This window comes from Lichenostomus cassidix, chromosome 9 (assembly GCF_008360975.1).
Source record: "Lichenostomus cassidix isolate B80296 chromosome 9, HeHo_3.0, whole genome shotgun sequence".
NCBI classification, from domain to species: domain Eukaryota; kingdom Metazoa; phylum Chordata; class Aves; order Passeriformes; family Meliphagidae; genus Lichenostomus; species Lichenostomus cassidix.
This window is the reverse complement of record NC_139490.1, coordinates 13235185-13247090: the sequence shown is the minus strand read 5'-3', so window position 1 is coordinate 13247090 and position 11906 is coordinate 13235185. Positions and strand designations below refer to the sequence as shown.

The following is an 11906-nucleotide window of genomic DNA, read 5'->3' as shown; positions in this document are numbered from 1 at the left end:
ACATAGTTTCAAAAATGAGCAAGTCTCCCAAAGTTCTTGAAAAATTTAAAGACTAACCATTTCTCAATTAAATAACATCAGAAAAAAGCGAGATTACAAGGCAATAAGATCTTGTTTGGTTAACTGAGGAGTTACTCCTTGACAGCTTTAGTTAGGACTTCCCATTCAATATTTTTACCTTCTTGAGACAGTGTGAACTGTTTCACAAGACAAAAGTTTATGAGCTGTGTAACCAGTATCAGAGTTATCCAGTTACTCAACTGATGGAAAGTTCTTTCAGTCCAATGTTCTCTCTCTTGTTTTATGATCTGAGGTTGTAGAACTTCTTTCCAGTTCTTACCACAATTCTGGCAAATCTAAGATTCCTAGCTTCCACTTCTTACTCCTCAGCTGGATTCACTTATTCTCTCAGGTTATCTAAATTTTCACCTTATTTACTGATTTTGCTAATTACATGATAGCAGAATGAACTGCAGAAATTTGACCACTGGACTTGAGCAGCACAAAATCAAAAAATCTAAATGCGCAACAGCATAACTTACGCAGCTTCATGGCTGGGTTTCACTGTATTTGAGAAACCTGTGTCTAAGCACAGGTATCTTTGCTTTGATTACACTTCACACAATTGTTACTGCTTGCATCTGAAATTCTCCTTTAGATACAACAGTTTCAACATTGTTTTCCTACACAGTTTGATGTGAAGTTGATCATTCTTAACAATTTTCATTCTCCCATTCTTCCCTTACTGCTCTACTGAATGTACATTAATTTTTCTGTGTAATTTTGTATGCAAGGTTACTGGAACAATGATGCTTCCAGGACTTAGGGTGAATACCTAAGAAAAAAATTTGAATAGAAAAAATTTAATTACTTGGAGGAATGAAAACGAAGTCTCCTGGTTATGTCCTATTAGCCCAAACTCCTAATACCTCACTTAAAACTGCATACACTCCCTGGTTTATTGTCTGCAGATGAATTTATGATACGAGATACTTTTCACCAAAGGCAAAGGTATCCCTGTTTTGTCTACTTGCAAGATATTATTCCATCCATTCCTCAAACAGCTATAGGCCTCACTCTAATGCAAACTGTACGTTTAAATTCAATGCAGCACGTGCCATGGAAGTAAATAGGCATTTTCATATATCTCCCAAACAAGGTTTATGGAATATTTGAGTAACAGCTGAAGTGCAGTCATCCAGTGTGCTTGAGCGAGGGACATCAGAGCTACAGGCAGAACTGAAGCTGTGTGTCACCCCTTGCAGCACAAATAATAATGATGGACTTAGCTATATAACTCCCTAGAGCATAGATCTGGTTTCCAATTCCTGTAGTTTCTATTTCTGACTCAAGCAACCAGAAACTTTTAGCAGATTTTAGTAATATTGGATTTCTGATATCTCAGTAACAGCTGGTCAATAAAGTACAAAATATTTTCAAAATAATAATATTAGTTTAAGTAACTAAGAATAGTGCTGATGAATCAAAAATGCACCTCCAGCAGTTCCATATACAAGGAGCTTTAGCAGCAGAAGCTAACCTAACAAGGAATAATATACAATTTAAAGACTTTCAGAACAGTCTGGAGTGTTGTCCCAAGTTTGCACAATCCTTCTGACATCAAAGAGCACCCAGGTACACAGCAGCAGTGGCATTTTCCTCTGTGTTTTTACTGGCCAGCAGTACAGTGACCAATAAATTGAAAAAACTGAACTAAAGGATTCTTTAGCAAGACTTGAATGCAACTGAAACTATTGGCAAGGACTTCTCCCTGTAGCCAGATCCCAAGAACCATGCTTGTGTGCTGGGATAAGAAATCGCAACTTTCTCCATTGCTTGTACATTTAAATCAAGCTTTAAATGCTAAGAAAGAGACCTCCATTTCATGGGTCTGCTTTTGAAGTGAAACTGTTCTGGTTACTCAGAACTTGTTCTGTTTACTCTGTGCCTTCAAAACAACAGACAGAATCACAATCTGAAACCCAGGGGCTAAATGAGAAGGACTGGAGGAAATGAAAAGTAAAAAACTGGTTTGTCCTTGCCTCAAGTCACACTCATGCACAAAGCCATTGCTAAAGGATTATTAAACAGCAAGCACAGACTTGTTGCATTTCCTGTCACCTCTAAACTTCTCTTGGTGAACATACAAGCCTTAAGTTTCAAAACAGCCCAAATAGGGAAATTAGGTCACACTTAGGAGGAGCCACGTTTGACAACATATTCATCAGTAGATGTGCTGGGTTGACCTTGGCTGGCTGCCAGGTGCCCACCAAGCCACTCTATCCCTCCCCTTTTTCAGCTGGACAGGAGAGATATAATAAAATGGAAAACCTCTTGTAGATTGAGATAAGGCAAGTTACTAAAACAAAAGCAAAGGTTTGAGTGTACACAAAGAAAGAGTAATGAAAAATGGAATTTTACTTTCTATTTCCCATCAGCAGGTGATGTCCAGCCACTTCTTGGGATGCAGGGCTTCAGCATAGAAGTGATTGCTTGGGAAGGCAAACACTGCAAAAAATGAATGTCCCACCTTCCTCCTCCTTTTCTTACCTTTTATATCTGAGATTTGTGCAAGCTGGCCTGGTTGTGTCCCCTCCCAGGATCTTGCCCACCCCCATTCCACTCAGGACAGGTGGGAATGCTGGAGAGACAGTGCTGGTGCTGTGCCAGCAATGCTCAGCTGCAGCCAAAACACTGCTGAGTTACCAACACCTTTCTGGCTGCCAGTGCAAAGCACAGCTCTGTCTGTGGGGAAATGAACTGCAGCTCAGACAGACCCAGTACACCAGAGGAATACAATTTTACATGATGTCAGGTGGTTTTGTTCACATGCATTACTTTGCTCTGAATGTATGTATTTGATGTATTTGATAGGAAGATGGAAACAACAGAATGTGAACACCAAGGCAAAACTACCAAAGAAGAAGACACAGGAAAACATCAGTACTTCTTTATTAGGCTTAGGTTCTTATTAATAGTGAATATGGAAGTAGGCCTCTTTAACGAAGTATTATTATAGCAGTTATAAATAAATACTATAATTAGTTACTTTACAATTCCAGAGCCATTGGGGGGCGAAATGGTTGTTGTATACTTCTATAAAATGCAGTATTGATCTGTACAGATAAAGTGTTCTTACTTGAATACTACAAATTATTTCAGATATAAATAATAATAACAAAAAGGCAATAAAGCTTTTACCTTATAGCTCATATGTAAATATAATATGTACGTTTCTCATATTCTTACTAGAGCTTTGAAATTCATTCGAAAGCTGGGAGATCCGTGTTCTTCTACATTCATAGACATTTGAGAAAGTCAATAGATCCAATACATTTTATCAGTTTCTCATAACATTCAGGCTCATAAAACATGAAGTCCTAAGGGGATAAGGAAAAAAAAAACAAACAAAACAAATAATTCTTAATTGTGGTTCCTAGTTCAGAGAACTCCTAGCTGTATTGCAAGGTGTTAACATTCCTCTCAGAAATTTCAGAGGAAGTTGAAGAAGGTGGGGGCACATTTGCCAAGCCCTCACCACCTGGGTAGCCCAGAATGGGACACAAGAAAAAAGATGGTGAAAGACCAACATGGAAATTTTTAATTTATCACTAGCCAAAGCTATGCTTCCTTTACTCAGGATTTCTGCCCTGACTTTGTTCAACCTGACTCATTCCCTCTCATTTTACCTCTCTTCTGTGCCTGAAAGCCTGGGTTGCTCACACTTGCTAATGCTGCCCTTGATGCACTCAGCAGCATAGAGCACACACAGCTAAACAGCACCTGGTTCACACACAGAGCTGTCACAGGCAGGTGACACATTCCAAACTCAAGCTGCCTCCCATGCCCCTTTCGTGCCCCTCTGCAGCCCAGCCGGCACAGAAGCAGAGCACGCTTTGAAATGGTACCTTGATGCAGAATTGCACAGCTAAATGGAAACAGGAGTGTGTCCCACAGTTTGCAATGTGAGCTGCACTGCAGTATTGACACAGAGTCTGAGTGCAGCTGAGGAGGGCTCTGACAAGTTCATTGTGCTTAGCCTCCACACTAGTCTCTCCATTTGGAAATTTCTGCTCTGAGAGCCTTAATCCTGCTCAGCTCAGTGCCTCCCATGATTCCAAGGAGAGCTGGGAGGCAGTGACTGCAGCATTCATCTGTCCACCAGCTCAGAGGGCTGCCTGGGCCTTGGATGGGTCTCTTGCCTGTTCCTGAGCTGTATTTTTCTGCTTCCACCATCCATAAACTTGCTTTCCTCTGCTAAGGAGTCTCTAAGAAGTCTTCCCTTTTCCCTTTTTCATTCCCACCAAATATTAAACTCTTCTTAAATACAATTAGCATTTAATCTACTCTAGAATAAGCTTTTTCTCTAAAATAATTCTTTTTCGCCTTTTGCGCTCAGTTTTACACACAGAAGTTCACAAAATGTTGCCCACTTGAAGGAGCTCAAAATGGACTCCTTTACCATCACAATTTGAACCTGGAGATGAAGAAGTTAGTTTATACTCATGTATTAGTGAATGACAGACTTACAATAAGGAAGCAGGCACCAATCATGACAGCTTTCATTTTCACATCAAGGTCCATTGGGAAGCAGATTTCAAACTCACGTGCTTCGGAACATAAATACTCCAGAGAACAACCACCCAGCTTGGAAATCCTCCCAGCTGTAGAAGTCTCATCCACAGACATCACCTACATTTTAACATAAAATTTTTTAAAAATCATCAAATATGTCATTTATAATATTCCAAATCCATTTTGAGATAGATCCATTTAAAAGATTCAGACTGTTATTTGAATTAATACAGTTATTGAGTGCAAGCGTTTGTACCAAAAGGCAATCAGACTATCAGAAACTTGGTCTTAAGTATTAGAGCCATGAACTTGATTCTGAATCTGACTGGGAAGTTCAATTCCTTGATGGTGCTGGGAGACAGCAACCAGAGGCACATGCTCTGCTGGCAGTGGTGTCTTTTAGCTGAGAGCAAGAGTTACTTTTTCCTGCTTTGTATCAGGAGCTGCTCCAGGGAAAAATAAGCGGAGATTAGGCCTTGGCAACATTATATTTTCTGAAGTTGGATCGAATCTTCTTGGGCATGTGAAAGACTAGTTCCGAAAATAAAATTATACAAATGTTCTGTAGTAACTTTTTTGCAATACCACTTTAAATATTACATGGTAGACTAGCATATCTTCAATTTTATATGTACAAAAATAATGTTGCAAACATTATTATTAATTTAAAATGGAAGTCGTAACTCTGTCATTCAACTCTATATTTTAGGACTAAATAATCTTGACTTACTAGTTTATTCAATGACTATTGAATTATTAAATAAGTGGGTGTAGAAAGTAATTTTGTCCCAATACAGTTTAGAAGAGTAAATTTTTGGTTAGAGCTTAACATAAAAGATTCAAAAAGATTTTGCTGCTAAATATTTTAATTAAGTGATTTGTGGGCAGCCACATGGAATCATTCTCAGTGATCACTGGTGAGTGGATTTAACATATCATTTCTGTAAGTTTATCTAGCTTATGTAAAGTAATTTTGGTATCTAGAGAAGTAATTTGATTATACCAGCATTAAAAGATGATGTAGTAATTATTTAATACATACTACAGTTTAGTTGACAGGCAGTAAGCTCAGCAACAAACTAATATCAAACTACTATCTGGAAACAGATACATACAAACAATTTTTACATTGCATACCTCAAAATTATCAACCTCACAACAGCTGCACACAACACATGGGCCAGTAATTTTCAGTATATCTGTTCTTTTCTCATCTTGAATGGTAAACTTTGGCAGGCAAGCATGCCAGTTCTGGACAACATAACCAACTGTTGTTCCTGGAGGCGCCTGGACTTCCAGCTGCACAGGAAAGAGAAAACCTCCCAGTGAATGTTCATGTTTCCAAAGGCTTGTGAGAGAAACCCACACCAGCACACAAACAAAATACAACTTATTTACCACATCATCCTGGCCTTACAAAGCATTTTGCTGTGAGTGTTGTCAGAAGCCTGCATTCAGATTGCAGAGCTCTCACTCTACTTTTGCCTTCAAGAAAATAGTAAGACTCCTCAGGCAGTGGAGCACACAAACTATGTATCTACAATATAAAGATCAAAGGCCAGTGAAAGAAAGGAAGCAAGCATCCCAAGAGTATTCAGGGAAAGCATTATAGGGTGCAGTTACTACCAATGCCTGAGGAGGACCTATGAGGAAGCTCTGATTTAAAGTTTCAGAATTTGCATCATTCCAGAATTATGTCAATATTAAAAAAACACACGATCTCCTGTGTTGAATGTCACAGTTGTAAAATGAAAATTCTAGCTGTTATTTTACAAAAGCTGTAGCCTTACTCTTCCATTACAAGTCTATCTCCAGTGCAGATTTCAGCACCAGCCACAAGTTCCCTGACATGCTCTTCAATCAGACTTTTCATTACCACAACCAGAAGTGGCCTGTGAGTCCAAGTGTTGCAGCTCACTTGTTTCTTCCCAGACCAAGGATCCCATGCACAAAAACCTGACTCATTTCACCTCACCCCCTGATTCAACACAACCCCACCTGAAAACTGCCCAGGAGGTCTCTGTCCCATATGAGGGAATGTCGCTGTTGAGCTGCTAGCAGAGAGAAGAGTCCAGTTCTCAGTGGCAAGAAGTAAAGAGAGTTTATTGTTTTGATTTCATCATATATATAGAGTTTTCAAAAGTCACCCAGATTGGTCAGTCAGAAACCTCCCCCTAGGCCTGATTGGCCAGGTCTGCACCGTCCAAGTCTTGGGACACTGTTTTTAATAACATCCAAACCTTATCTTTATTTATAGAACAAAAAAGGATTTCTCATGGGAAAGACCTGTGCTAGCCACAAGGGAAGGCAGAAAAAGGCAGCAACTCACCTCCTGTAGACAGCAGGGGAAACAGCAGGACGAACATTGGAAAGGTCTCTGCAGCGTTATCACCTCGTGGCCCAGGTTATCTGTAATCCGGATGGTGAAGGGCCGTGATGACAGACATATATCCTTGCGACAGCACTTATAGTCCTCTTCTGCGAAGTACACCCTTTGCCCCAGTGCATTCTTGAGTTCATATTTGTTGGTCGTACCTGAAAAATAGGAAAAGGTGCTAAATTCCTGAGCAGTGTGAGGTCAGACACTCCCTGCTAACTCTGCAGCTCCCTTTGGGAAGGCAGGCCTCACTCAAAGATTCTCACAGGCAGCTACTGCCAAAGGGAAATGATAGAAATGGATCCTCAAGCAGAGAAGTCTAACAGAGAAGTTCAGCGAGAGGAAGCAACCACGAACATGGAAGGGCAGAAAGAGCACGGAGATTTCCCTCAGTCCCCAGTCCCCTCACCAGAGACAGACACCTGCTACCTGAGCAAACACTACCATTAGCAATAACACAGCAGGGAAGTTTCTCCAGGAATAATTCAGTGGAGGAGAGTTACAGTTGTGGATTTGGAGGTGAAGCCAAAAAAGGGCACAAATATGTTCAGAATGAGAAAGCCACAAAAAAACCTCTCAATCAAGATTTACAGCAGCACACAGCTAAAACAACAAGGGCCAGAACAGACATTTTCATTAATTTCTATATCAAATGAAAGCCCTCTTTTAAGTTTTAGAAAGAACTGGAAGGAGTAATACAGCAGTAACGTTAGGTGTCAGGTGGGACGTTTGGTCCATTTTATTTCTTCTCTGAATGACACTGATATTACAACTTGGATATTCTTAAAGAACAGAATGAGGGGAGCAGAAGGAAAGCCATTCAGTTTGCTAAAACAGCAGGATTGTCTGTCAATAAGATCAAAGGCACATGCCAGTCCATGGAATTTGGTGGGATATGACAGAAGAGAAAATAAGATCTTTAACGAGGGAAGAGAGGAGAGTAGAAATCGTTGTTAACAACTAACACTGGAAAGGTGTGACTTCATCTGTATCTAGCAACCATGATTATTGAGTTGCATTGCTGTGTATCTTTGGAGATACAGAACCTGCTGAAAATCTTCCCTCTGATTTTCTCCTTCCTCTCTTCCATGACATCTGAAAGAAGTGAGATAGGTAATAGAGGCAAGAAAGACAAAGGTGGTGACCACCTTAAAAGCACAGTGCCAAAGAAAATCTAAACTTTACTGTTCTTAGGATTATTACATTTAAATATTTTGTACTTACTGTCAAAATTTGTAACTCCAAGCAGCTGTTTAATTAATACCTGGTCAATCTGTTCATGGGTAAAAAATTAAACAGAATGAACAGTTAACAAGTTGCAACTAAGAAAAATGTAGTTTAAAGAACTGCTGCTGTTTCATTTTAGAATGAAAATGTACAGATCAATACACTGTCTAGAGGTAGATTATCTACCAGTGAAGCTATGGGAGGAGCTCACTCCCCTCCTTGTCCTGTCCTCTGCCAGTTCAGCACAAGAGTGTTCCAGAGCACTGGAGCTGATGGGAGGAGCTGAACCCAAACAGGTCTGGTCAGAAACATGCAGGATTAACGAGCCTGTGCCCCTTTGAGGGCTCAGAGCCTGACAGAGCTCTGACATCACATGTGCCAGAGCCTCCATACAGACAAAGGAGGGAATGGAGATATGTTAGAGCAGAAGCTCAGCTACTGCTCAGCTCTGAGGGACATTCAGGGGAAAATCAGCCTCTCCTCACCAGTGCACTTTTTTTTTTTAGCAATTTGCAAAACTGGCAAAAATATGTCTGTATTAATCTTTCCAGTGTTGAGATGAACTATATTTTATAGTACAAAGGCATTTTCAGTAATGTGGAAACAATTCTTATTTTGCTATTAGCATTCTCTATGCTGTGAAGTCTGACTGGCACCTGTACTAACAATATTAAGAGGTGTGAAGAAAGCATCACCTAGAAAATTAAGTGCCTCTAATGTGCTACAGCTGTCCATATGATAGGTATTTATTATATAGACTCTAGTTAGTTGAACCTTGGCTGGGTGCCAGGTACCCATCAAGGCACTCTATCACTCTCCTTCTCAATGGGGCTGGGAGAGAATAAGATGGAAAACAACCAGCAGATGAGATAAGGCAGTTTTATGGCAGTGAATGAAGGAAATAAGTGAGAGTCTGCACACACATAAGCTAAGAAAAAACAATCAGCCTCTACTTCTCATCAGCACACAGTGGTCAGACACCTCCTGGGAAGCAGAGCTTCAGCACACATAATGGTTTCTCTGGAAGGCAAACATTGAGGAGTCACAAATGCCCCCCTTCCTCCTCTCTACCTTGGCTTTACAGATCTGAGCTGAGGTCATATGGTATGGAATATCCCTTTGTTGATTTGGGCCAGCTGGCCTGGTTGTGTCCCCTCCCAGGATTTTGCCCACTCCCATCCCTTTGATAGGGGCAGGAATGTCAGAGGGACAGCACAGCTCAGCAGTAGCCAAAACACTGCTCTGTTTCCAGCACCCTTCCAGCTACTGAGGAAAAGCACAGCACTGGAAGGGCTGAGAGATTTACCTCAGTCACACCCATTACACAGACCTTGACAAATGACATTACATCTCACAAGCAGCAACTTCAGAGATGGGCAGGCTGTATGATAGCCCTGTGCCCTCATCCCTCAGCATCCTACCTGACAGGAAGGTGCTCCATGAACAAGTGGTACAGCCACAACAGGCATCTTTGCATTCAGACACTACAAAAGGCTTCACCTAGCAGCCCACAAGCAGCTCCAGCACAGGCAGGTGCTTTATTTGGCTACATGCAGGCTGCTTCCCAGATCAGCATCCTTCTGGGGAAGGAGGAAGGGTATAATACCTGTGAGAGGCATTCCAGTCCAGGAGGGCAGTTGGGCACAGAAGCAGGGATAGGCATGCAGGTTTTCCCATCCATGGTGGGCTGGCCCTGGACAGGTGGAACAACAAATCCTCCTGGGACTCCTGTGGCCTCTGCCTGGACTTCATAGCTCTCCGTGCCTGTGACATTTGGCATGGTAGGAGAGATACAGTTATGAAAGTTAGATATTTGAAAACAATTGTCCCATAAATCTTAAAAAGACTAATTTAATCACTATTTTGAACTATGGAAATCCTTATAACATATATATTTCAGTTATGAATACAAGAATTCTCATGAAGGAAGTTACCCTGCCTTGGGAGGTTCTGATGGATCAGACAAAACCAGACCAAAGAAATAAATGTATCATTCCTGAATATAGCAAAAATTTCATTCATATAGAGAAAGGCAATTCAAAAAATAGAAATAAATAAATTAAGGATATTTCTAAGTAGAGAAGACAGAATACTTAAAATCACATGAAAAGCATTGGCATTTACAACTGGACAGTTGAGTAAATGAGGAATTTTAAAACAAAGTTTTCCATAGTACACGTAGAACAAAACCAGGCAGCTATTTTCTGCATAGCAAAAAGGTACACCAAGATCATATTTATGAACAATGCATGGATTAAACATCAGTAGAACTTAATGGAGTTCTAGTCCTTAAAGTACAGAAGAAAGGCAGGTGCTGCACTGGATGTCATGAAGATGTCACAGAATCACAGAATCTTTTAAAAAGCTCAGAAGGGACCTCCTGAGATCATCCAATCCTAGCCCTGCTCAAGCAGGGTCAGTTCACTCTGTCTGGACCAAAGATGTCTTTGTTCATTGATATTTAGAAAGAGCCTTGAATTCTAAGCATTGCCAGGAACAGACAGGCTGCCCTCCAGTACAGAACATGGCAATGAGCCATTCCCTTCTGTGTCAAACCTTTTCTCCCAGCTTCTTCAATTTTAGACTATACTAATGCCTTACCAGCAGATGGAGATGGTTATGGATTTAGAAATATTTACCAGCTTCAGTTTATAGGCAGAAAAAATTTGAATTTTAAGATTGTTGATTTACTTATTTTTATTTAACTACAGAAGTCAAGATCTGAAAATGTGAGCTCTGTGTTTTGTAAAATATTCCATTTCAAAATGTAAATAATTTCAACTTAAAACTTTCATACATATTTCATATAATTAGAGGGTACACTAATAGCTAAGCTAATACTGCTTGAACATGTTGGAAGGACACGTGATCTCTTTGATATTAGGAAAAGTTGACATTTAGTTTATATTATACTCACCTTGCATTGTCGTGGATCTGCTTATAGTTGTTCTGCAAAAGAACATTTTTATTTCATGATTTTTTAAGTATACAATCTCATGCAAGAGTTATTCAGAGTTCTCTGTTTATTATTGATAAAAGATATTCCCCTGTCTAAACTATATAGGAAATCTAAATTACAAATACAAGGTAAAATAATTTTAAATATCTCAGCTTCCTTGTAGGCTATTCCTCCACCACCAAGTAAGTCTGAATTTTCTATGCCTGCATTCATGCTTTGAGCATCCGGAAATCATCCTCAACTCAGAGGAAAGCATTGGGATGTGCAAAACTCAGCTGTGGAGACATTCAGAAACATTAGTAATTCAGATGAACAATTTCCTGCAGTAATTTCAGAGCAGCTGCTTCACCCAAATTGCAACTCATCCCTTTGGTAGAGGCAGAGTAGAGACAGAATCATATGATTTATTTAAAAGAAAAGCTGTGTAGTAGTCCTGAATCTTTCATTGTCCCTGTAACCACACATACATGCCTCTGTATGATCTAGGATTTAGAAAATGTCCATATTCTCTATAGTAGAAAAGCAACAGAGAGTTTACAAAGCTCAGCCCTCATTTCATCAGACACGATGCTAAAGAGAATAGTTAAAATTATTTTTTAAATTAAAATTGTCTCTAGTCTTCTAATGCTTTTTATCTTGACTCCTTCTACTACCTCCAATTCAGTCACCAAGACTCACAGAGTTCCCAGACTTTTTCCCTTTCCCTCACAAGCAGCAGCAAAGTGCTGTGATAGCCCAGACCCACTGACCCAGTGCCAGTACAACCTG

The 11906-nt window shown here is 40.0% G+C and overlaps 1 protein-coding gene across 1 annotated transcript; it reads right to left on the bottom strand.

Moving 5' to 3' along the window:
• Positions 1 to 3299: 3299 nt before the first annotated feature.
• Positions 3300 to 9959, bottom strand: LOC146433311 (phospholipid scramblase 1-like). The gene is made up of 6 exons (XM_085068783.1): positions 9786 to 9959; positions 8177 to 8225; positions 6905 to 7110; positions 5713 to 5874; positions 4531 to 4692; positions 3300 to 3380 (listed from the first exon to the last, which is right to left on the bottom strand). The coding sequence occupies exons 1-6, from the start codon at positions 9957 to 9959 to the stop codon at positions 3300 to 3302; spliced, it is 834 nt and encodes a 277-aa protein (XP_084924909.1).
• Positions 9960 to 11906: the final 1947 nt, after the last annotated feature.

Excerpts from the sequence above, each read along its gene's own strand:
- LOC146433311 (XM_085068783.1), bottom strand. The coding sequence starts at position 9,959 with ATGCCAAATGTCACAGGCACGGAGAGCTATGAAGTCCAGGCAGAGGCC. Across the intron at positions 8,226-9,785 it reads GACTGGAATGCCTCTCACAG|ATTGACCAGGTATTAATTAA; the intron begins GTATTATACCCT and ends ACCCATGAACAG. Across the intron at positions 7,111-8,176 it reads TGGAGTTACAAATTTTGACA|GTACGACCAACAAATATGAA; the intron begins GTAAGTACAAAA and ends CCTATTTTTCAG.